This window comes from Pelodiscus sinensis, chromosome 6 (assembly GCF_052426305.1).
Source record: "Pelodiscus sinensis isolate ZL-2025 chromosome 6, ASM5242630v1, whole genome shotgun sequence".
Taxonomy (NCBI): domain Eukaryota; kingdom Metazoa; phylum Chordata; order Testudines; family Trionychidae; genus Pelodiscus; species Pelodiscus sinensis.
The window spans coordinates 54,200,001-54,227,263 of NC_143057.1; the positions used below are offsets into that span (position 1 = coordinate 54,200,001).

General features: G+C 39.3%; 1 protein-coding gene across 3 annotated transcripts in view; it reads left to right on the plus strand.

Annotated features, from left to right (window-relative positions):
* ZNF608 (zinc finger protein 608) overlaps positions 1 to 27,263 on the plus strand; it is a 120,661-nt gene that overhangs the window by 35,792 nt on the left and 57,606 nt on the right. For all 3 annotated transcript variants that reach the window (XM_014577046.4, XM_006130110.5, XM_089779281.1), the window contains one exon: positions 17,355 to 17,610. In XM_014577046.4, the coding sequence (XP_014432532.3) occupies positions 17,355 to 17,610 (256 nt within the window). The remainder of the gene's footprint in view (positions 1 to 17,354; positions 17,611 to 27,263) is intronic.

Consider the following 27,263-nt stretch of genomic DNA (forward strand, 5'->3'; position numbering starts at 1 on the left):
GACCCACTAACTCATATAAATTTAGCTAGCTTGAGTTAGGAACACACCTTTGTTTCACAGTGAAGACAAAACCTAAAACCTTAGGGCCGTGGTGTCCAACATGCTAGCTTCATGTGGCTGATTGGTCGGTTGAGTATGGCTAGTTTGCTATAGCAGTACAACGCAATAATGGCTACTTCTTCAGAACCAGTTGGACACCACGGCCTTGGGTTTTAGCTAACCTTTTAGCCTAGTGTAGACACGGTCAGATCGACGTCAATGAGCAGTGGCTCAAGCTGTAAGACTGTGCCTTTTACAGTATTATTGTTGCTATTAAGTGCTACTAGTGTGCAGTTGAAACTTGTCTCTTGAGGAACGTTTATATTTTTGTGAAAGAATAAATATTGTATTACGTCAGTTTTTGGAAATATATTCTTGTCTTGATACACCTCCCTTACATGATAATGAAAATAGACATCTAGTGCGGTTTCCTGGGCCACCCTTGGATAAGTGAAAATTCAGTAAGAAAGGAACAGTCATGGGATTTTTCTACAAGTGCCAGGTTTTGCAGTATTTAAAGGGAAAAAATAATATGGAGATGCCTATTTATTAGCACTCATAGTTAGCTACTTGTCAGGTCTATAGACAGATGTCTTGGAGACTGTCTGATTTGTATATGATTACAAATATCCCTGATTTTGAGGGAAGGGAAAAGCCAGCGAGTGCTTCTGTGTATGGATGTTAATTTGCAAATATTTGAATGAGGATTGCTCCTGTCTAACTGATGCATTATATAAAGGGACTTAGAAGTTGTCTGGCCAAAAAGAGCTTTTTGTGGACATTTACAACTTCTCATATGCTAATGGAAAAACATTTTCTGAAAAATTGGCAGCTCCACACTTTGTAGCTTATGCCAACTTCTTTCATGGACCTGTTCAAGGCACAGCAAAAAAGAAAAAACAACCTTGTTTTAGTGTCTGAATTACTCTGACAAGCTTTCACATTGCCCCTCCTCTTATTAATATTCTTTTTGATGTGAGCTTGTAAAACAGAGGATTGGCTGTTAATCTCCAGGATCTCAAGGGCTTTTGGCAGTGGCCCATAATTGATGTGTTCACATGGCTGTTGTCTGACTACTAATGATTAGACAGCAGTGTTATCTCCCAGCTAAATCAGTGTTGCTTATAAATCACACTTGATAAGCTGCAGTTTCATTTCTTCAAAGGGTCTGGAGGTCTACATACGTTGATAGAACTGCCAGAGTCATTTCATGATTTTATGACAGTTAAGATTATGTTTATTTTTCATTTCACTTGGGCAAAGTATTTGAGTTTCTACCCAGTGTAAATAAGTGTTTTTGTTGTTGTTGTTCTTGTAAGGTATTTATCTCAAAGTGATCTGAATGGAAAAAGAGAACGAAGGAAATAAAAGGTTCATGGAATGATGATATACTGCATAAGAAATTTACAACATGACTAATTACCCAAAATAGAACTTTGCTTATGTTTTCTTACCTGGGAAAAACAGGTGTCATGGTTACTTCAGTTTTTATCACACTGTTACGTGTTTAAAAATAATCCATGATGTAATGCAAGAAAGGAGGAAGGATTTTTGTGGTTAAATTACTGAATAGCAATTTAGGAGATCTGGGTTAAATTCCTGGCTCTACCACAGGCTTACTCTGCCTCAGTTCTTTTGCATCTATAAAATGGAGATAATAATGGAATATTTCAAGCATTAACATAAGAAATATTTGGATGCTTAGAAATTATGATGATAGGTTGTATAAACATCCCGACGGTATCAGTGAAAAAGCAAACCATTAGAAATATAGTAAGCAGTTCTATGGCATTGTAGAGACTAAAACATGTGTTAGGTCATGAGCTTATGTGGGTAAAACCCATTTCATCAGATGAGCTGGAGTGGAAATTACAGAATTTAGGGTACATATAATAGTAAAAGAACTTACCTGTCAATTGTAGGACCACGGTTAATGAAGCTAATTAAGTCAGGCTGCATGTGTCTCATTCATAACATGTGATGCAGAAATGCATATATCAAGGGTGGAGCCATTGCCCTTGTAGTGGGTTAACCAGTCAAGGACTTTTTTCAAGCCTAAATTGATAGTGTTGAACTTGTAAATGAATTGCACTTCAGATGTCTCCCTCTGTAATTGGGTGATAAAATTCTTTTGTAGAAGCATGGCTACTTTCAAATTCATTATTGAGTGAACAGGGAGGTTAAAATGTACCCCTACAGGTTTATGTATTTCAGAGGGGTAGTCTGTAACTGGAAAAACTTAAAAAACAACAAATAGTTTTGTAGTACCTTTGGGTATGTCTACACTACAGCGCTAATTCGAACTAACTTAGTTCCAGACTAAAATGGATCCAGACTAAAAAACTAGTTTGAATTAGCGTTTTGCTAATTTGAACTAGCATGTCCACATTAAGTGGACCCTGAACCGGGGTTAAGGATGGCCGGAAGCAGTGCCGGCAGGGCATCAGATGAGGACTTAGAGCGTGGAGCTGCTGCCTCAGGCTAGCTGAGGGCTGTGCTTAAAGGGACCCGACCCCCACCCCGGACAGACAGTGCTCAGGGGTGCCCCGCTTGCAAAGCAGTCCTGGCTTGGAGTGCTCGGAGTGCCCACACTGGGCACATCACAGCACTCGGCCATCAGACCGGCTGCACTTGCAGGTTGCCATCTGGGGAGAGGGGACAATTGGGGGGCTGCAGAAGAGCTTCCACCCCCAGAAGCCCGCAGAGCCATCCCAGTCGTCCCCATTGGGGGCTCGTACCCCATTCCTCCCTCACCTCCTTCCACTTACCCTTCCCTAGCCCCCCTTCCTGATGTACAAAATAAAGGACAATTGTGATCAAAAATAAAATCTCTCTTTATTGAACAAAACTGGGGGAGACTGGGAAAAGGAGGTGGGAGAGGGAAATAGAGAGGGTGGGAGAGGGGAGGGCAACTACAATGATCAGAGGTTTGGAAGAGGTCCCATATGAAGAGAGGCTAAAGAGACTGGGACTTTTCAGTTTAGAAAAGAGGAGACTGAGGGGGGATAGGATAGAGGTCTATAAAAGCATGAGTGGGGTGGAGAGGGTGCATCAAGAAAAGTTCTTCATTAGTTCCCATAATAGAAGGACTAGAGGACACCAAAGGAAAGGAATGGGTAGCAGGCTTCAAACTAGTAACAGAAAGTTGTTCTTCACAAAGCAAAGAGTCAACCTGTGGAACTCCTGGCTGCAGGAGGCTGTGAAGGCTAGAACTAGAACAGAGTTTAAAGAGAAGTGAGTTAAAGTGATGGAGGTTGGGTCCATGGAGTGGTATTAGCCAGGGGGTAGGAGTGGTGTCCCTGCCCAAAGTTTGTGGAAGGCTGGAGAGGGATGGCACGAGACAAATGGCTTGATCACTGTTTTCGGTCCATCCCCTGCAGGGTCCCTAGTGTTGGCCGCTGTCGGCAGACAGGCTACTGAGCTAGATGGACCTTTGGTCTGACCCAGTACGGCCATTGTAAGCTCAGGGCTCAGGGTCGGGGGTCTCAGTGGACCGCCTTGATTTTCATGCACACCTGCTCCTGGGTGGCCAGGCTGGCAGCTCTCCTGCCCTAGACGGCCACTTTCCTGTGCCTAGTGCGGAGGTCGTGGAAGAGGGGGAGGGCTGGGGGGCATCAGGTGGCTGGCTCGAGCCATGCCAGGTGCAGGGTCTGCTAGCTGGGTGCTGGCAGGCTTGCACCTGACACGGGCATCGTAGCCAGCCCGTACCACTTTAAGGGGTCTGGGACCCGGAGGGGGGCATACGAGTTTCCCTGGTGTTGGCCAGAGTGGCCACCAGGGAAAGCTGGGGAGGGCTAGCCTCCCACTAGTTCAAATTAAGGGGCTACACACTAGTAAGTTTGAACTAGGCTTAGTCCTCGTAAAATGAGGTTTACCTAGTTCGAACTAAGCGCTCCGCTAGTTCGAATTAAGTTCGAACTAGCGGAGCGCTAGTGTAGCGCCTATCAAAGTTAATTCGAACTAACGGCCGTTAGTTCGAATTAACTTTGTAGTGTAGACATACCCTTAGATACTAACAAAAATGTAGGAAGATATCATGAGCTTTTGTGGGCACAACCCACACATATTATGTTGCGAGAATCACAGGTCCGATGATGCATACCCAAGAGCGGAAGGACAGAACCAGGTGGACCGTTTTAGCAAATAAAAAATATTTATTTATAACAGTGATGAATTTATAGTATTTATTCTAAGATTTTTAATAGACCTTGTTAATAATGAATTTACAGTATTTATTATATTTATTCTATGATTTCTAGTTAAACGTGTCAGAGATACAAGGATGGGAATGGCAAAGGATATAGTCTCTATTCTAAAAATATCCAGCTACAGTGATTAAATAACAGTGATAGCTACAAACTCTATGTACTACTCAAAACAACTACAACACTAAGCTTATACAGCAAGAAAATATCAAATCATACATACCAATTTGCACAGGAGAAGGAACATTTCAAAGATATCGGTTCGGTTGCGAAGGCCTTGGTTACGCCTGAGAGTCAGGGGAGGTGGCTGGTCGGTTGATCAGGCTGGCAGCGCTTTGAAGTATACGGGAAGGCACACGCACTGTGGTACGTGTGTTGCGAAGACCTCCTTGAGCGAACTGTGCGATGGGTATTTATCCCCAAATCTGCACATCGCTTTCCCGCGCCTGCATATTACCATATATGGCCCAATGGTCACCAAGTGGGAGGTCTGTGTCCCAGGGGTTGGGCCGAGACTGAGCAGGTTTCATGCGACCAGGTAAGTCCCACAGTTCTCACGCCAAGGTGAAGGGTGGGAGAGCCTGAGGCTTATTTTCCCCTTTTCACACCTTCCCTTTTTCTAAAGGCAATGGTATGCAGGAAGGGTGCGGCCGGTTTCTCCCAAGGAGTACTGCAGCCCACTATAGCAAGAGCGGCCTGGCCAAACTTTTTTACTGGGGGGGAGGGCAGTTTTTTCTCTAATAATATTACATAGTGGGTAATGTATTACATTATATATTGTATAATTATACGGCATATATTACATTAGTGGGTATATTAGTCTCTGATGTTGAGGCTCATATGGACAGGCATGGGCTAATGCAGTGGTTCTCAATCTAATTACCATTGCGGACCACATATTCAGCTGTCTATGTATTATGGGCTACCTTCACCCAATATATATAGAGCCCTGCAAATCCGCAGATATCTGTTTTATATCCACAGATGTCTGCATCTGTGGATGTGGATGCAGATGCAGATATCCATGGCTCTTTTTTGCGGATGCAGATACAAATTTTGCATCTAGGACCTTGCAAATTTGCGAATATCTGCTTTATATCCACAAGTATATCTGTGGATGTCAATGCGGATATTTGCTGTTCATTTTTGCAGATACAAACTTTGTATCCAGGCAGGGCTCTAAATGTATATACTACCTGTATGGCCATGAGGAGGTCACATGGGCTGCAGCTGTTGCTAACCAGGCTGCAAGTTGAGTGCCACTGGGTTAATGGATTCTAAATGTCTGCTCTAGGAGAGGCCACTGTTTTGAATTCAGCACAGGGAGGAAAAGTTTTAGCTATCAGATGTCTGTTCAATGACCTATAAACAAATGACTTGGTGGTTAATGGATTCCAATATCTTTGCTCTAGGAAGGCCACTGCTTTTAATGCAGCACAGTAAGGAAAAAGCTTTAGCTATCAGATGTCTGTTCAGTGGCCTGTAAACAAACGACTTGGTGATCTTAGTTACTAGTGGACAGATGGTCTTCATATAAACTATAATTACACTTGGCATTAATTTGCAGCCTTATTAGTATTTACATCAGAGAGAAAAAGAATTAAAAGGACACAATCTCAGATCTTTCCCTCTAAAGATCTTCTATCTTAGAGTTGAGGCACACTGATAGAAAAATATGGGAAAGCTTTCACTGCTGTTTCCTATGCTGTGTGTATCTTCCAGGTATATATAGGACTTCAGTCTCTCTCTGGTTATTAGCAGTTTCTTTCTCACATGGATTATTTTCCAGTTCAAAATCTTTATTGCACTTGGATTATTTTCAAAAGTTTTTTATGCCCCTTAAAATCCTCTTGAAAAGCTTATTTCCTCCATGCCAATGAAAACAAACACACTGGACCAAATTCTGTTTTCTGTTGCACCTCAATAGAGTTATGATAGATTTACAGTAGTGTAACTTAAATCAGAATTTGATCGTTAGGAAAATTTAAGATTCCTTAAATATTTCAAACTGTATCGGGAGGGAAAAAGAGTATTTTATTAGCCATGTGTTTTCAACTATTAGCCAAGTGTTATTCAAGTTGATAGTTAAATAGCAATAATACTAATCCCTTTTCAGGATTAGAACCACCAGATTGTAAAAGAAAGCAAAGGACATTTTTTATTCTATTTAATTTTGTCATATGCTGGTCATGAGTATTTGTCATGATTTACTTACTGTTGTTGTTATTTTATTTTCATCTAGCACTTATAGGTAAATAGGACACTGCCAATGGGCATGGAAAGATAGTAAATGATCCATAAATACACCAGACACAAAGATACTTCATTTTCCAGCATACACTGTATTGAAAGTCTCATCTTTAAGAAACCATTCAAACAATGCCATGTTTGTGGCATACGTGAAGTCATAAAATGTCCAAGGATATAGACCTCTCTCTTGGCGCAATGCACATTGCAAGTAATAAAAATAACATGATGGACTGACTTGGTTTGTAGAACTTGCATTGAGAACATATCTGAATTTAGAAGACTGGGAGCTAAATCAGAGTTTCACTGAATGTGCAAAAAGGTGGGATGCAAACCACAAGTTGACCCGGTGGTGCCAAGAAATAACAGAAAAATACAGAAGTATTTGGCGGACACAAGGTGGCTGAGCAAAGAAAACAAATTCTGTAGATATCCCATGAGGCTTCAGCCTCATTTAGCCTGGTAAAGGATCCTGTAGAGGCATGGTATGATAAGACTGCCTAAAATGGCATATATCTGATCTGCTATTGGTAGCAGCAAAGATCTCCAGTGGCTACTTGTGAGAGTCTAGATAGAGAAGGTTCTGAGTTACTACAGAGAATTATTTTCCAGCTGTTTAGCTTGTGGGTCTTGCCCACATACTAAGATCTAACTTATTGCCATATTTGGGGTTTTAAAAGAATTTTCTCCTGGATCACATTAGCAGAGACCCAGGGCAGTGGCAGGAGACCTCCTTCTTCTGCAGTATGGGGTGTCATTGCAGGTTTAAGCTAATGTAAATTGTGGATTTTCTGTAACTTGAAGGCTTACATCTACACTGACAGCTTCTTGCGCAAGAACAGCCGTTCTTCCGCAAAAACTTGCCGGCTGTCTACACTGCACGAGCGTACTTCCAGAAGTAAATCTACAGTATAGTGTTGTAAAACAGGGCTTCTTCTGGAAGAGTTATTCCTCTCTCCACGAGGAATAAGCCCTCTTGCGCAAGAGCTCTTCCAGAAGAGGGCAGTGTAGACAGGCAACATGAATTTCTTGTGCAAGAAGCCCCTATGGTTAAAATAGCCATCAGAGCTTTCTTGCGGAAGAGAGCGGCTACACTGCCATTGACGCTGTTGCGCAAAAGCACATGGCAGTGTAGACGCTCTCTTGTGGAAGAGTTTTTGCACAAGAACTCTTCTGCAAAAGAGTTCTTGCGCAAGAAGCTGTCAGTGTAGATGTAGCCAAAGTGTTTTAAAATCCTGATTTGAGGACTTTAGTAACTCAGCCAGAGGTTAGGAGTTTATTACAGGAGTGGGTAAGTGAGGTTCCCTGGCCTGCAATGTTCAGCAGGTCAATAGACAATCAAAATCATGAGATTACTAAATCATAGAGCATCTTCACTGTCTCAGGACTGGCTGAATAGATCTTTGTCCCAAGATACAGCAATTATGTAGTGACTAGCTGGATTTTACTTCCAGTAAGCAAACTAGTGTGCCAACAGCCTATTTGTCATAACGATCTGTGGTGATTTTTCTCTAATCCAGTATATTGAAAATGTAAACCCGAAGAAAAAAAGCTTATCAGGTAAGGATATAAACCTGAATCCATCATCTTTACGTATGTACCTGAATTTAGAAAACCTTATCTTGGGGGTGTTAAAGCAAGGATATATTCACTCCATGTGTCAGTACCAGAGATTTGGAGTTTCTACGAGCCATACTGGACATGGAGTTAGGTGCCAGCTTCTTCGATGTTCAGTCATCAGCAGTAGCAGCTTTCAGTGGCTAGACATCAGCATTTCCACAGGCAGGAACCCTGAAGGCTTTTCATAAACTGAATCCAATAGTGCATTGTCTGGTGGTCAGCATCCTGAAGGCTATTCTCTTCAGATATGTGAGAAAATATCTATGTCCATTTCTTTTCCTTGTTTTGAAATGCTTAACTAGAAAGGTCATAGAACCATTATGGATACTTCACTGAGACCTAGTTGTGCACAGAACTTTGTATCATTCAGACTCAAGATATCATCAGACTTCCATATGAAATGGGAGCTAGTCTGATACAAATTCTGCTCAAGCTCAAAACAGTCAAAAGACAGATAGACTCATTGTGACGCTGTCTCTAAGGTGCTGTGAATCTACTTAGACGGGATAGTAGACTTGGGAGTTTCAGAGACTGTTTATTTTGCACAAAGGTCTAAGGAAGTGTCAGGCAGCCTGAGGTAACCATTCTGAAGTGAATCAGAAAAGCTTATGATGCCATGGAAAAAGATTGTGAGAGATATATTCATCCCAATCAATGGGATTTTCTTTGGTTGGGATAGGAGAAGTATATTAGAAATTGGCAAGGTGACCATCTGGCCATCATCCCATGCCTCTGCCAGACACTGGAGTTGACAAACTGGCTTCCACAGATGCAGTCTTTGGCAGCAGAATATTGCACACAGCTGTCAAATGCTAATCTTTCCCATTCTAAAAAGCTGCTTTGGAAAGCCCACACATCTGGAGTTATATAGAAATCAAAGAAAGAAGAAGAATTTTTATCCTTGCCCATTAATTTTCTTTTTTCAAAATCTTCTCTACAAGTCCAGACGGGCGATCTATGTAGTTTAGCATCTTATTAGTCAAGTTCATTTCTGCATTAGACTTTATTGAAAGGTTTTAGTTCATGTTGTGATTAGTCATTAACATAGTTGGTTTTCCATGTTTTCAGTCAAATTTCTGTGGAATAGCTTTTCAAGTGTTCATCTCAAGTCTGAGAGATGGTTAGAGCTTTATATGTATGAGAAAGTGTTATCCAAAACTAGTGTACTGTATGTATTTGCCAGTTGAGAGGAACTATTATCCAACTGTTGGACTGTTAAGTAAATCTTGAAGATAGGCTAGGGACTCTTTTTTTTTTTTTTTTTTGGTATGTTAAATTTGTATAGCACTGAGAATTTTAAGCTGCATATGTGATATAATTATTTAGTGCTTGAAATATTTACATGCCAATGTTTGATTATTATTTTATTGGAAGAATGCAGCAGAGCATCTGTTTGTTTAGATATTGGTGGAACGATAAGGAGAAGTACAGTACATTTACAAAAGATTTCTTGGTATTTCCCATACGTGTTTCATGCTGCACTGAAATTTTTCTCAATTAATGTAAAGAAGAGTATGTGTTTGTTTTATGTCGCCTTTAGATAGCACTGCCGTTGAGTAGTGACCAAAGCTTTGAAAATTATTGAAAAGGCAGCTGCATTTTACATTTTGTGATCTTGTACAGTTGATATACTGTGTCTGAGCTATTAGATTGGGTGGATTGTTGAGAGTGTCAACGCTGATAATTATTTAAATATGAGATATGTGAGCTCAGATTAAACTGAGATTTTTTTCAGATGAGCCTGAGATTATTCTCTGTGATGATGAAGAAATTATTTCATATAGTCAGCTGTAAATGGGAGAATAGTAGGGAGAGTAGTGTTTTTTAGATCTCTCTTGATATACACTGTATACTTTTTTCCTATTATGTAATTCCATTAATTTCAATAGAAAAGTTCCTGATTTACACACTATATATGGGATTAGAATCAGGCCTTCTGGGGCCAATGTAGTTTCAGAGAAAGACAGGCGTACTAAAGTAAAGCAAAATTAATCTCTGCTTGGTATCAAAATCTTGGATAGCCTTTTGGAGAAAAGGAGAGCTTGCTTCAAGAACATATTTTGAGGTCCCTTAGCCCTGCTTGAGAAGCACTGGTTTCATTAAAAGTGCTTAAAAAAAATTGTTTAAAAAAAAGTGACCACCGCTGCCAGTTAAGAGTTGGTACTTTCTTGTAAATTGAAGGCTTTTTTTTTTTTTTTAAACTGAGGATGTGTTTTGAAAGGGTCATGCTTTCATTTTCCGGCATGCTATAAAATGACTTGAAACTTTCCCTGCCTGAAAAACTGTCTCTTTCCCTAAGCCAGGGATGAGGAACCTCAGCTTGCCCTGGATCCAGCTCCCGAGGCTCCCCACCTCCACTAGTATTGGGGATCCTGCACTTGTGCTACAGCCCCGCAGCTGCTCCCCTGGGTGCTGGAGCATACACAGTCTTCTTGGCTGGGCCCCCAGGCACTGCTTTGCAAGGGTAATATGAGGAGTGTCTTTCTGCTCAATTGGGGGCTACAGTGAGGGTTTTCCCCCCCATTTCTCACTTGTATGTGGCCCTCAACTAATTTTTCTGTTGGTCAGTGGCCCCAGACCAGAAAAAGGTCCCCCACTCCTGCCTTAAGCCATAGTGCTGCAGTTATCATTGGATATGCTCAAGCTTGATTTGTCTTTATTTAGAAGAGGAGGTTTGGTGGCAGAGTGTTCTTCATAAGGAGCCTTCAGCTTGGAACCTGATTCTTTACCTGCATCTGAAATAGTGCAGTTCTGTTGATCTTTAGAGCATACTCCAAAGGATAGGTCACGCAGGCTTTTTTAAAAAGAGTGTATGTGTGGATCCTAATTCAACAAGACATCTGTCATGATTACAGTGAGACTATTTAATATTTCTAGTTATGCATCTGCTAATGTTCTTTGCTAGCCTGGCGAGGATAGTCAAGGTTTGTTGGCTATTGTATAGCTGCTAGTATTTGTCATGTTGTTGCAATTTGAGTCAATAATGAGTTTTAGCAAGATACCTTTTAAAAATTTTTAACAGTTTAAATAGATAAACTAAATAGCCAAGTAACAGCAAAGGCACATTTAATAATGTATTTGAAGCCATTTATTTGCAGACTCTCTGAAAAAGGTGAGAACATTTTCATTAGAACAAAATTCTAAATCACTTTTTGGTCAGCATAACCTCAAGATCCATAGGTTTATATGAATAATTCTGATTCTTTTTTTACATAGGCATAGCTTTTCCACAGGTATAGAGAGGCCTTTGCAGACACATTTCTGCAGAAGGCCTTATCATTTTTTATAGGAACCTAGTGATGTTCAAGGGAATCCCACCCTGCAAGGCAGGAAATCCCCCTTGTGAAGAGGCAGAATTTTAAAGCTGCAAGACTGTACTGGAGATTTGTGACTGCATCAGGAAGCCTGGCTGTCATGCACAGAGCTTAATTTCAGTGTCTACAATAAAACTAATGTGACATTGAAGGAACTTTGCTTATATTATGGAGCCTCATGTTTCCATGTAAAATAACATTACTGCTCTCTTAAAACTCTCCATCCCAAATACATTCACCAATGTATTCATAGTGCAGCCTCCAGTAGGTCTTTTTGTCATCTTCAGATGAAGATGTGCTTACTGAAGCGCTTACTATCCCTTCGTTGGCAGACATTTTTCATTTGCAATCAGCTTTCTAGCCCTGAGAACTACCAGTGCTTGATGCAATCAAAGTTTCCGCAATGGAAAGTTGCCACAAACAACACTCCAGCTTTGTGGCCTTCCTTATTAATCAGCACTCAGAAGCTCTTGAAATAAGGTGAATGTAGAAGATATTGCTTTAATATTTCTGTAGATTGTTTTAAGCCCTTTGATTATGTACATTAAGAGCTACGATCTGTATAAATAACCTTCCCGTGTTTCAGCTCCCTCCACCTCTTGGAATCTCTTGTGTGATAAATAGGAAGGCTACTGCTCAGCATGTACCCGCACCTGGGAATAATCATGCAAAAATAACAGTGAGAAACTGCAGAGCGTCTGTTCCTGACATTAACTTTCCTCAGGTTGACAGACTGCCACCACCAGATGTTAAACTTATGTGCCTTTTTTCCACTGGAGATGGCGGCCTTCCTGCCTCTCTTTTTAGTTCTAATAGATTACATCAGTGCCCCTTTGAGCATTCTTTTAAAAAACAAACACTTGTGACACCACACTGATCACTGAGAACTATCACTTTATAATTATCAAGCAACCTGGGATAATTTTAAAATATTGGAAACTGGTGCACTATTGAAACACTTTTTATGATGAGTGAGGAAATGTTCACTCCAGGCATAAAATGGAAAGGCATTTTCTCTAATACAAACGTAGTCTCTGTAATATAAAAAATCATTAGTAATTGAACAGAGGAATCTTTCCTTTTAGTGTAGTAGTCACCTTGCACCTTCTTTTTCTTCCAGGTTCCTTATGGCTGTATTGTATTTTCCAATAAAATCTAAAAATAGCAAAGAGAAACTAAAACGGAATACAATATAACAATAGTTTAAAGACACACTATCAAATATGCCCTTTTTTTCCTTTCAGTTGTTTGTAATACTTTGGAAATGGGAAAACAAAGCCTGCCATTTTGTCTTAATCCATTTAAAATACAGTAATTACTCGTTTAACACGTGTCCGTTTAACACATTTTCACAATAGCATGATTTTATTTTTAGGGTACATTTTTCACATGACAATTCCTGAAATAACATGAAAATAATCAAGTGGCAGACTACTTTGCATGGGGGTATATGTTGGTGAAAACAGTGATAATTTTCATGAGCAGATGAATGCACTTGGTCACAGCGCTCCTCCGCTCACTCACGTGTTTATCTTTGTGTTTTAACAAACCACAGCTACTTGTGTTGCTAGATATCTAATTTGACAACCCAGCACCAACAAAAAATTGACTTTGCCACCACCACCTGAAACACAACCCCCATCTTTTCCATTATTTTTAATGGGAAAATTGACCCCACATAGCACGTTTTTGCTTAGCACAAACATTTTCAGAAATGCATCTAGAGTGCTAAATGAGGAATTACTGTACACCCTTTTTTCCCTAGCAGTGCAGAAGCACACATTTAATGTTTCTCCTTTGCCTTTATAATGAGTCCATCCTATGGAAGAATGATGTCATCTATGACATAGAAATTTTCCTAGCTGCAAACCACCAGCCTGGCAATTAATTTAGCATTTTTCAATTTTATAAAAGGACCAGGGCTCAAATTCTCCTCTGCAGCTGAGCTGCATTCAGCACAGGAGGGAAATAAGTAAAGACTCGTGTGTGTGTGCTAGTTATGACTTCCTGAGTCCATGCTAGTGTGAGTTAGAACATCTGAGGAGTGCTCCTACTTTATGTGAATGGTAAATTATTCCTAAGCCATGTTATACCTGAAGTGGAGATTCACCATGCAGAGCTACACTCAGGTGGCAAGGACATAAGTGTCAGTCCCCGTAATACACGAGGTTCGAAGGGATGCCGGAAAGGATGAGACCACAACTGGGGGTTTCAAAAAGTACAAACTGATTTTATTTTGATGGCGCCAGACAATCATCAGAATAAAAATTAAACAGATTGCCAGACAACACAAAACAATTCCCTGAGGCTTTTCTAAATCACAATAATTCCCAATAACTGCCCAGGGGTTAGGAACAGTTGAATTAACATTGGTATTATCCATAGGGCTGACTATTTACACAACTTTATACAAGGAAACAGTAAAAAATCTAAACCACAACTATTTATAAACTAACTTAGTAACTTTTTAGCCACTGTCACTTGGCAAGCAATAAGGACAACTAAAAAATCAATTAGGATAGGGATGATGGTGGGGGGGAAGGGGTGTTATACCAGTTCTGGAGACAGCAGGAACACAAGTACCGGTCACACGCTCATAAACTGTCTCCACTCGGGTCGACCAACTCGGAGTACGCTCAGTAAGACTCAAGAGCGGGGGGTGCAAGGCGTCTGGGTGATCAGGCCAGGCGTTCACTCAATGCGAATCCTCAGTGAGAGAGGGGCTGCCTGCCTGTTTTATTGCCTGTGAACTTATCACCCCATAGGTTGGTTTTTGCTGCAGTGGGTGGAGTAGCAGGCCTGAGCACCAGTCAGCCCACTGGCTGATCTGTTACTGCAATGGGTGGAGCGAGCAGGGGAAGATTATTAATTTACATGCCCTTATATGGAAAACACTCCACCTCACAGACAGAGCCCCCTATACCAGCCTCAGAGGTATTACAGGCTATGGCTCCCTGCGACGGGCAGCCATTCCTGATGTTCTGTCTCGGACAATAAGAACATAAGAATGGCCATACTGGGTCAGACCAAACGTTCGCCTAGCCCAGTATCTTGTCTTCCAACAATGGCCAATGCCAGATGCCCCAGAGAGAGTGAACAGAACAGGTAATCATCACATGACCCCCCCTCCTGTCATCTATTTCCAGTCTCTGACAAACAGGCTAGGCACACCATTCCTCCTCATCCTAATAGCCATTGATGGACCTAATCTCCATGAATGTATTTAGTTCTTTTTTGAACACTATTAAAAGCATGGCAGAAGCCAGCTTTCCCTCAGTTTGTAGTTCCACCAGGGAATTCTCTGGCAGGTAAGTGTCAGAATCTGTGTAATGCAGAACCAGTGTTTTTGAATGCTATTCATACATACGCATTTTTTTATTTCATACTTCAGGAAAATCTTGCAAGGATTAGCTGTTGGGAATCAGTTGGTATTTGATCTGCCTGCTTCAGTCCGTACTGCAAAGCTTTCTTGTTTGTTACTGTTCATTACCTCTGCAACATTGATGGCAGAAAGATGAGTGAAAGGATGTTAGGTTCTGATTCGGTACTCTTATATCATTTTTATGCCATAGCAATGCCACTGAAGTCAGTAGAGCTACCTTGGTGTAAATATGGTTTCATAAAATGGAGAATCAGGCCTTCAGTTTTACAAATTGCTGCAATATTTGCTTTCTTTTTTCCCCTCAATGTTTAGTGTTATCTTGTATAAAACAAAATTTATTTTTAAACTGTTACTGCAAGAAAGCAAACAGTGTGCATGATAATAAACAAATTGTGTTCAAATTGTGCATGAAGGTCAGGCCATTACATATCCTTTGGTTACATACAAATGCATGTTACATATACATAGCTAATATGTTGAGAAATGCAATTACATGCAAAAATTATTAATGCAAAATAGTGGATAAAAATTTAGACTCTGGTTTTGCAAGTTTGGTCCGCTATGTTTTTACACCCAATGTGAAAAGTATGTTGGACAAGAATCTGATCTCAATTACATCACTTACCCCAATGGAACTGAAATCAGAATCCAGCCAATTATTCTTAAATTTCATTTTGTTCATGCACTTGCAATCATAATCTCCTTGCTATTTGTTTATGAACAACAAAGAATAAGTAATTTTAAGGAAATAGTTTCAGCTCTTAAATATGTTCAGAATTGTTTGCAGAGCTAGAGTGTGTTATTTTTCAATTGTATGAATGATGCTTAAAGGAGAAATTGGCTGTCTTTGTTGTTGGAGTGGAACAGATTATCATTTTAAAGTTTTTAGTCATTTCATATTTTCACTAGATTTTCTCATTATGAAAATTCTGGGATATAAAGAATATGGATATTGGCATGCACTCTCTAATCTCCCTCTCTCTCTGTCCATTTGTCAACTTAGCTTTAAAACGGGACCATAAATGTGAACTTTGATTTGCTTCACATTGCTACATGGTTTGATTTATAAATAAGACACTTCTGCTCTCTTGGGGTCATCTACACAGCACCCTAGACTCGAAATAAGATATGCAATTTGAGTCATGGAAATTGTGTCTCTTATCTTGAATCTGTCTTGAAATAGCTTATTTTGAAATTTGGCACGTCTACACAGTACCAGATTTTGAAATAATGCCATCCCTTATCCCTCGTGCAATGACGTTTACTGGGATGGCATAATAGGGAGCCCGTTATTTTGAAATAATGGGCAACTTGTGTAGGCAAGGGTATCCTGAAATAGCTGTGCAGTATAGATGTACCCTTGGACATTATTATCTGGGTTGTAGAATAATAAAGGGATATAGAGTTAAAGCAATTTTAGTACAGGTTTGAAATCAGGAAGTTAAGTTCTTTTAACATTCAGATGGATGAAAGAATCAAGGATTTCCTGGTTGCGTCTTGGATCAAATGAGCATTTAGTTTATCCTTTTAATGTACAACTGTATAGAGAATTGTTTAACTGACATAAACAAAAAGCTGACAGGATGCCTGGTTCAGCTGTTTAACTAGGAGCTCATTTCCTCATGGTTACTTCTGTTTTTATGTGAAGAAGAGAACATTATGTCCATAGTAAAGTACTGAGCTCCTGAAATGCTTAAGGGTGAATATGTGGCTGAGCATGAAGAATGGAAAACTAAAACAAATTCCCATCACATGACTAAGGACTTTGCTAGGTTAGACCAAAATGCTCAGCACCATGCAGTATCAAGCCCAAAGGCAGAAAAAACTCCAGTTGGACAGTTATAATTAAAGTATTGCAAAAACGTGGTGGTATTTTTCAATTAGCATATAGCATGCTTGCCTAATTTTATTCTTCTAAAATGTATTAAGTGGTAAGCCTTATACATTAGCTAGACAGTTGCGATTGTTAAAGAAGTTACAATCTCTGACATTGTGTGTTGATAGAATTGTGTCTGAGTGTTATCAGCTGGATGAGCCTAATAAGGTGTTTTAACAGCTTGAATGACAAGAGATGGTGTTTCATGGCATATGGGTATTTGAGCTGTTCCATGTACATCACTTCTGTATAAAGTAAAGAAAAACATGGCATTTCTGTGTCTTTGCATTGTCTTCATAAATGTTTTTCTTAAAGAAGAAAAATGTATTTTCCTTTTTGCAAAAGTAATTTCCATCTACCAATCAGTCTTCTATCAGACACAAGAAAAAAGTGACTTTAATTCTTTTTTTATTTCATGCTGGTAGTCTAAGCCTGCAGGGAATATTCTTTTAAAATGTTAGTGTTTTGTCCTGTTTAGCATGACAGATTTTCTATTTTTCTTTCATATGCAGCATGTGGGATCCATGTTAAAAAATTGAGAGAGCAATACTGAAATGACCCTATGATTTATTAGATACCTATGTACTCTAAAGTTGATACAGTTCTACGCAAACTGATTTAAAAAAAAAATCTCTAAGCACCATTATAGTAAGCTTGTCTGTTGTTTTCAGGTTGACCCCCTGTTTACAGTGCCTGCGCCTCCACCTCCAATTTCCAGCAATATCACGCCTCAGATTTTGCCTTCCTACTTTTCCTCATCTTCATCCAATATTGCTGCACCGGTGGAACAACTTTTGGTACGGACTCGTTCAGTGGGTATAAATACTTGCGAGGTTGGAGTAGTAACAGAACCCGAATGTCTTGGACCCTGTGAGCCTGGGACCAGTGTGAACTTGGAAGGGATTGTGTGGCATGAAACCGAAGAAGGTAAATTGTGTGTGTTTATTTTTCCTATTGGACAGGCATATTACGGGACTCCTCTGCGGTATCTGTCTGAGGTGGTTCAAGTCTGTTAAACTCCCATCACCTGCATTGTCTGTCATAGTTTTATAAATAAGTTAGTTAGCTTGTTTGTTTCTTTAAAAACATTATTGTTAAAGTGTTTTGTTAACTGACTTTCCACAAGACTGAGTTGACCCTGTTTACATCATTTAGTGGTTCAGTTAATAATTTCCTATTATGGTATTCAGTAAAACATAATATTAAGAAATCATTAGTAGAATAAGGTTTTATTATGTGTCTTTTTTTAGAGATATATATATATATTAGGAGTGTTCTACCAATAGTACAGGTGAAAGCTGTAAAACGGAGCAATTCTGGCACCCAGGCGTGCATGTTTATATAATAAAAGCTATTCTAAACACCTGTATTAAAATTATTCTTATGTTATGAATTTAATTTGCATCTTGCTTGTTTTTAAGGAAAAAACATTTTTGCTTTAAAATGAATGTTCCATCTGCCGCAGAAATGCTAGGTAAACTAGTCTGATTTCTCCAGTATACTTATAAGTCTCTTGGCCCTATAGGAGAGGTGTAGAGCTTTGGGGAAATATGAGATGCTGATTGGCTGGTGATTTAGAATAAAGTAACTAGAGAGAGGATTATGCAGATTTTCCCATTTTTATTTCTAAAAGCTTATTATTAAAATTTGAGTTTTCTGCTGTTAATTATACTGCATGTGAACCTTTGCAAGTTTTGATGTAATAATAATTAAATAATAAGGTATCTCCAAATTATGGCTAAGAACTACCAAAAGATCCGTTTGTGAATATTGTATTGTTTGTTTTGAAGTGTATTCTCAGTTTTTAGTGGTTTAACTTCTTCCTCTGCAATGAAAAACAGATTATTTATAAAAGTACATAATGAAAGAATACAACAGTGCATCATTTGATAATATGTCCTGACATCTCTGAGATATATGCACAACAGCATTCGGTCCTTTGCAATGATATATAAGGCCTCACAAAAGTGCTCTACAGTGTCCTCTGAAAAATCAATATAGAGAGTCAGATTTACCTGCTTTTATATGCTCTCATCCATCCATCTTTCTCTCTCCGTATGTCTGCAACAGATTCATAAGGCACATTGATCCTTTTAGATTGTTTGTATAGCACAGTATAAATTCTGTTTTAGAATATTCCAGAAGAGATGACTCTCCTTAGCAGCTCCAATCTTCCCTTTACTGGCCTGCATGAACCAGTGTTGAAATGTGTGGGTGTTAATTGTGGTTTCATGAAAGAGCAGTAGCTGTTAATAGTGTTATTCTTGCTGAATAAACTAAACTTCTGACCCCCACTGACTTTAAGAAGCCCTCCTTGTTAATGGTCTGGGGCCAGAAATGTGGTATTTGATAAATTTTAGCACATTTGCACATATTCCATCTGCATTCTCTCAGTGCTCTACCAGTTGAAAAGCAATTGTTGTTTATTAAAAATTAATGCCCATTGATCATTAACCTCTCTTCACCCTGCATAAAATACTCTTCTGAAACAATTGAGGAAGCAATGAAATGTAGCTTTAGTGCAATAGTTCTGAAAGCCTATGAATCTTAATATGGGTTTTCCAATACTGTGTGGCAGGGTCACAGGTGTACATGACTACACAGAGTAGAGGATCAGGCTCTTAGATGTAAATACTTCAGGGCGCAGAGGTTGTGTCTTCATCTGTATGGATCGTGCCTAACAGATTGTGGATATTGCTAGAATAATGATAATATTTTGCCCTGTCTAATACTAGCAACTTAAAAGTGGTAATGTAGCTGGAGCCTAGATTTTATGAAAGGAGATAATCTGTGGTTCCCTCTAGGAAAACCCCCCCAGAATTTTTCAGACCCCATTTAATGGAAGATATGATTACTATATCTGGATATTTGGTTATTCTTTTATTTATTATTATTTATTCCCTCTTCAAAAACAGTGTACCAGTGGAACAGTATATGATGAAAAATTGCCCACAGATGATTAATTTTCTGTTCTTTTATATTTTAATGTTAACATTTTGGAGCACTGGTGCACACAGGAGCAAATGGTGCGGTAGTATATAGGGGTCACCAGCCATGTGACACAGCATCCCCACAGCCCTGGGAAGGGCAGGGACAACCCCCCTCTACCCCAGGTCCCGCCTCTCTCACCCCTGCTCCGCACTCTCCCCTCCTCTTCTCTGCCTTTGTTCTGCTTCCGTTCCACCTCCCTCTTAACCAATTCTGCCTGAGAGACTAGCGAGACCAGGGATCCTATGCCAGTTTCGGGGGGTCCCCCCACTGGTAGCAGTGGCGGAAATGGAGCAACAGAAGTCACTCTGCTTCCTGCCAGTGAGTGCAGGAGCAATCCCCTCCCATTCCTCCAAGTGACAGGGCCAGAGGAGAAGAGCAAGCTGGGTCTACCTTGATTCGCTACCCCTCTCTCACCTCTACTGCTGGTGAATGCGAGTGTGGGGGGGAGGAAGAACCCTGCTGCTGGCCAGCCCCTTGCTTCTACTGCCTCTGGCATTTGCGGGAGCACAACCTCCTGCCCCTCCCCCCAAGAATCGTCCCTGGGTGCACGCACACATTTGGCTGTCAAATTTGCTCAAATATCAAATTTTCACACAATGTCTATATTACAGCTTTCATGAATCCATGTGTGCTGAAACTTGTTACAGTCCTTTTATGAATGCAAGATGTGGATGCGCCCTTTTAATTTTGACTTTTAACTAGGTCAGAGTCTGACTTTTTGGGTTAATCGTTTAAATCTAAAATAATTCTGTGAAGTTATCCTGAATTTTCAGCAGTGTAACAGAGGTCAGAATCTGGTCCATTGTTTATATTGTACAGTTGAAATTTGTCTTTTTTTTTAATCACTCTTGCTGCTATTTTTTTCACCATTCTTTTCCCTTCACTTGAAATCCCGTTACAAAAAGACCCCCAATACTGTGGCTTTTTCAAGGCACAATAAAAAGAGCTGCAGCAGACAATGGAGTGTGAGAACACGGCCAAGGGTCAGAGATTGTGAGAAATGTAAATAATTTTGTGTGTAATATAGCCATTTAGTAAACTGAGTTGGTTAATGATCAGCATGTGCTTGTAGGATATCTGCACATCCTACCTCCTTCTGCATATGGGAACTAGGAACTAAATGTACTTGCTAAGGAGCTTTCAAATGCTAGTTGTGGGAATGTAAATATAGAGAGGATGTGTCAGTTACAGTTATAATGAGAACAATACAGTTGGTAGAGGAGATGAGCTGGTATTTTATTAGGAGTTCTTCTTTGCTGAGTCTATTTCATACTTATTTCTACACAAGGGGAAGTATACTTGGGAATTAATGTTTAGAAGATTGCTAATATTGAAAATAACTATTTTCCTTTTAGGATCATTACACAACAAGTCACATGCTGCCTGTTCTTGCTGCATTTGTTCTCTTTGTCATGGTCATAAGAAGTCTGTAGTTTTATTATTCTTGTTTTTAGGGTAGCCATTCCAAAGCAAAAAAAACCCCAAACCACATAGGATTTCAAGTAATATTGTGGCTGATACAAAGACAAAGTTGTTACTACCCTATTTTTTATGTATTCCAAGCCAGGCAATGCAATCATTTTGGTCAGATTTCATACTTTTTTTTTTTATTCTCCTCCTCCCGCCGTAGAAAGTTTCAATCTTAGGACATGTGGGAAGAGGACATTTTATGACAGGACTTTAAATGTGGCTGTAATTTCATCAATATAATTTTTTACTGAATGATGGTTATCTTATGGGTGTTTCTTTAAATACTCTATGGGTGTTCAGTATCCACACATGTAGTGTAGGTATTTACTGTTCTCATCTGCATAATCTTATTGTTTGGCTGGGACTTGCAATGTTTTCAATGTGTTATTGATTGTTATGGAAGGAAAAGGAGAGAGAAGGAACTAGAACCTACTTTCTAGTGTTGGAGTGAAGAATAGTATTTATAGGCAAGTCAACCTGAACCTTGGCAGCTGATGAGGATGTTTGAGACTATAATATTATAAACTACAAATTTAGGAACATTAAGAATCACTGATAAACAGCAGTGTGGCTTTGTTTTGTTTATATTTAACACTGGATTTTTTTCTTAGAAACAACTGTTCAGAGTGTGTATTTTAACATTTAGAAATAAGGTTAACCCTAAATGCTTTAATTAGCTTCTGTTCAGATGGCTCTAAAGAGTGCAGAAATGCATTAGGCTTCACCAACTTTCTAAACTGCTTATTTTTATTTCTCACAGTCTGTTGTCCTGGGTTGTGTTCTGCTTGGGGACCTGCAACTAGTAGTGGAGAAGTACTTGTAGTGATGATTACTTGTTTGCTGAAAACTGATCAGGAAACAACTATCAGTCACCTTGCTGCCTTTGTGTGCAGAACAAGCTGTCAACATGTGGTGTTCAAGTTCTCATATTGCTGGACTAACAGTCTTCCTCTTTTTGGAGTTTGGGTACAAATTGTTTTTGTCATTAGATATTAAATAGTGGAGAAATGAATTGTATTTTTAGAAAGAGTTCTGTTGTCACTCTTTATATAAGTGAGACTTGTTCTCAGATTTAAGCCCTAGGACTCTGAGGTTTATTTTCATTTCATTATGTTAGTTCTTATTACAAATGAAATGGGGTTTGCATATAGGGAACTGGGATACATATTTCTCAGTGTTCTGCTATAACTTTGAAGAAGAGCACATGCTTTCATTCACATACAGGCATTCCCAAATCTATTATGGAAGGCTTTTCTTACTTTCCCATCCAACTCTTTTGCGTGTACTCTTTTGAGTGTAGGTACAGTTTTGAAAATATAGTTATTATATAGAACTGAGACTTCCCACATGGCTTTGATTTTGCAAAGGTATTTAAAGGGGCACAATCAATCTGAAATCTCTTCAGTTTTATATATATATATATATATATATATATATATATATATATATATATATATATATATATATATATATAAAAATCAGGGCTTGACGAACGGCAGCGAAAGCCGCTCACCAGTCCCGCACTTTGCATGCGCAAGACCCGCATTGCGCGTGCACGCACCGCAAATGAACGGGGCGTCCAGATGAAATCTACTCACCACGGGCGAGTAGATTCAATACTTTGTCGAGCCGTGTATATAATCACCTGACCCTGAATTCCCTTAACAATTTTTGTGGTTTTCATCCATATTTTCCTACTTCCAAAAATTCTCTTCTTTTTATGTGCAAGACCCAAAAATGCACTTGTACGGCACAAACTTAACTATGATAGAGTGAAACATTGCTATACAGAAAATAGTCAAATATGCAAATAATCAAATGCAGAAAATAAAGAAAAATAAGTTTTGTTTCTCTGATCTCTTTGTTAGAGTAATCGTACAAATCATACAAAATGTAGTAATTGTTATATGTAAGAACAATGGACCAAAATGTATCATACAGAAGGGCAATCAGGTCAACAGTGTCTCCTTAACTTCAGTTATTTCTCAGTGGTCACAGTTACTGAATAACCCAAGCTTTCCTTGCTCTTCCTCATCAGTACAGCGAAGCTTATTCCCAGTGTTCAAGATTAAATTGGTTAATCAAGTGGGTGAAAGAAGTGGAATGTTCAGATGCTTAAAAGCAAAGCTTGCAAGATATGTTAGTGAGGAATCATTTTGTTATTTATCATATGTGTTATTGTAATGCCTAAGGGCCACAGTTTTGAAGCAGGGTCTCATTGTGCCAGGTGCAGTACAAACAGAACAAAAACACAATCCATGTCCCAAATAGCTGACAATTACTGTAAGGTAGAGAACAGATGGATATAACACAGATGGGAAAGTACCAGGAAAGAATGAGACAATATTGCCTAAATAGATAAAACAGGCACATGATTGGTGAAGCACTATAACACCCAAGCAGAGTCAACAATGTGTCGGGCTTTAATATCATGTTAAATAAAAGTGCTTCATGGGGGCGATAGTCAAATGGTTATATTTTGCCAGCTTTATTCAAAGAGCATGAATCAGTCCTGCTCATGTGAGTGGTCCTGTTGACTATACTCAGTAAGATTTGAGCCAGTCTCAGAGGATACTATACCCAAAAAGATGTTTTAGGCATGTAAAACTAGAGCATATTTAGATTTGAAATGTTGTCTGTCATGTCTTTGCAAGCAGTAACAGCATCTGACCAGCAAGCTAATGTACCTAGCGAGAGCCTAACCATGTGATTATTTTTCAAACTTCAATATTGACTGTTTTTTCTTACTGTGTGTTGTTGATGTTTGAAATTACTATATCTGTAAATAAAATATCAGCCCTAGAAATGACTTGAAGCTGAACACCTAGTGCATGTCAGAAACGTGTACAAAGATATAGATGATGTGCCCTCACAGTGGGAAGACAAAGAGAGCTGTATACAGATATGTGTTAAGGTCTCAATGAAAATATAGAACACAAAAGGAGGTGGAGAAATTATGCTTGTGGACAGAAATAGTGTGAGTGGGCAAGGTCTGTTTAAGAGGCAAAAGTCTGTACAGGATAGTTATTGAGTGGAAGATATAGCATGGAAGAGTTTAGGTAATATAGCCACTCTTCGAGTTATGAATAAATTACGGACCAACACCTGGTCCATAAGTTGAACTGTTCGTAACTCGGACCCCACCGAGTTACACGTGACCGCGCTGTTCGTAAGCGCGGGTCGCATTCGTAACTCGGGGACCGTCTTTATGACCGCTCCATGGGAGTTTTGGTCGTAAGTGCAAACGGTCGTAACTCGACCGTTCGCAACTCAGGGAGCGGCTGTACATTAAGGTGAGAGGGCACTTTTCTGCTTAATTGACAAATATGTTCTTTAATCAAAGTGTATGTGTTTAGGAAGGGCTATAGACTCTCACTCACAGAGCATACGCCAGCCTCTAACCAACAGGGGCTAGTAAGAAACTTTCACTGTTAGAAATTCCTATTATGGAATCATCTTTTATCAGGGTTTTTTGTATATTACTCTGAAGCATTTGGTGTTAACCACTATTTGGGATAGGATTGCAGAGTAGGTGTGATCTAAACTGGGCAGTAACTAGGTTCCCGTATATTTCATGGATACAAGAAGTCTGTCTAAACCCCAGTGGTCTTATTACTAGGTCTTAAGCAGAAAGTCTTTGGTCTTCAGACCAAACCAACTACCAGTTAAGCACACAACCTTTGGTTTCCAAATTAAACATATTCTTTTATGAAGACTTTCTCTAACTAGATTTGAAATGTGTGTCAATAACAAATTGGATCACATCATAACTTAAAAGCATAAACCCTTGGTCTTCTTTGGAACCTTTGGATTATATAACAATATAATGTGAAGAATGACACTTAGCTTCTCCATTCCTGGACTTGCTGCAGGACAGGAGGGTTGTAGGTGTATGGAACAAAGGTGCCTTCAAGCCACCTTTGCATCCCCTGTATTCTGGGGTTGCATGGGGGCCTGTTCAGCTCCCTTTGGAAGCTGAAACAAAATGATTTACATTGTTTCTGGACTCTTGGAAGCAGAGAATAATTGTGGTGCCCTACACTCTGGACATGCTTTGATATGCCCATAATTTAGGGTTTAAACAAGGCTAGATCCATAAACCATCTCTGCACTGGCTAGGGAGACTGTTTCTGACAACTTTTAAGGCCCCATTACGCTTAGGGGCTTTAGTGTAACTGAGGATCAAGTCCATAATTTTTCCTTCAATAGCACAAAACAGGGGTTCCCAACCTTTTGCTTTTTGAGGCTGCACCACATGCGAGAAAAACTCCATGGCCGAACAATTGCCACAACTGTTTTTCTGCATATAAAAGCTAGGGCCCCATTAGGGAGTAGTAAGCAGTGCAGTTGCCCGAGCGCCCATTCCACAGGGAGCACCATGAAGTTAATTCCCTCAGGTGTCCGATTCAGCTCCATATAATGGGACTCATGGCCACAGGCTGCAGTTCCAAATAGCGGGTCTTTGGCTTTCTGCCATGATGGGCCCAAATCAGTCTAACACCTGTGCTTGGCGGACCCCCTGAAACATGCTTGCATCTGCCAAGTAGACAATCACTGGCATAAACATCTAGAACATGAACTCTGTCCAATTTATAGATAATTATGCCTCTGCATCAGCATCTTAGTGTGTGATATTATATCTTTTGCATGTGAAAATTGAGAGCCATCCCAGCTATTTTTAAAACCAAAATTGATTTCTGTTGTATGGCACCTGATTAATATTGGTATTTGTTATTCACTAAAAATTAGTGAATATCGTGGACATAAATAAATTAAAATAACAGCATAGTTTAAGGTGCTTCAGTAACACAGTTTTCCAAGCTAGATTGATTGATATAAAAATGAATATTTTTCCTTAAATTACCTGGTTTGTTTGTTGTTCTCTTTTGTTAATATGACCTCCCATTTTAAAAAAAAAAGTGTTTGTACTCTTTTTTCTTTTTTGCTTTTTTGTGTTCATTAATAACGCCTGAAATATAGGATGGTGTAGTTTTCTTTCAAATGTCCATTCTAAATTTGTTTTTTTTTCTGCTTGAGTTTTTTAACCTTAGAAATGTCCAAAATGTCCAGTTGGATTTTCCCTGAAGTAGCAGGAAAAGCCATTCATTATGTACCAAAGTGTGTATTTTGAGCTCTCATAATTTCAGTGAAGAGTGTGGAGTATCTAACAAAGATGTCCGTATGCAAAATACTCTCTTAATTATTAAAATTAAATTATTGTTAAAAACAAAACGTCAGCACATACTTTTCAAAGCCCAGGCTTCAGATCATTGAGTCTTGCAATATCGTTCTGAGGCTATTTCTCTAATTATTATACCATTGTCCATTTTAGAAAAGACATGAATATCTAATAAAAAAATAAGAAAAGAAAAACATTTCATACTTTTCTTCTTGTGCTACTGAAAAAGCCAAAATTCCACCTCTCACTCCCACCCCTTCCCCAAAACCCAAAGTCCACAAATGCAGTGGGATTTTCGTTTTTAAAAAAAATTTGATCAATCGTCTTTTAAGGGGACAAATATCTAAGAAACGTGTAGCTACTAGAGATGTTAAAATGTGTTTATTTATGTAACCGCTGAAATTTACATGATTAAACTTAGGGGTGGGAGGGCTGGCAGCTCCATGGCTTTCTGCGCTCACTGGCTTCTGCCTGCTTCCCATGCTGCTGCCTCTGATACAGAGGCCACAGTTCAGGGAAAGGGGGAAGGGGGACTGTGTGTAACTGTTCATGTTAACCAATAAGGCCATGCTCATCAGTTAACCTGCAAACTGTTACACTTTCACATCCCTAGTAGCTGTAAAATTGTTAAAATACATTAAATTCACTTTCAAAATGTTGTTTCCCATTAGCATTCCCATTCTTTTTCAGCCAATTTTATATTACAGAGAGAAATCCATATGCCATTGTTTAATATGCAGGTTGTGTATCCACACTGATTCATATTCACATGGCTCATATTGACTGATGCAGATGTAACGCTAAGCAGAGCATAGCCAGTTTTTACTGAGTCTATTTGAAATAGCTGTCCAAGAATATCTATTCTAAGGTGTCTTAAAGGGCTCAGAGGGGTAACTGTGTCTCTAAGGTGGTTCAGGACCATTGTTGTTTTTTAAGGTGT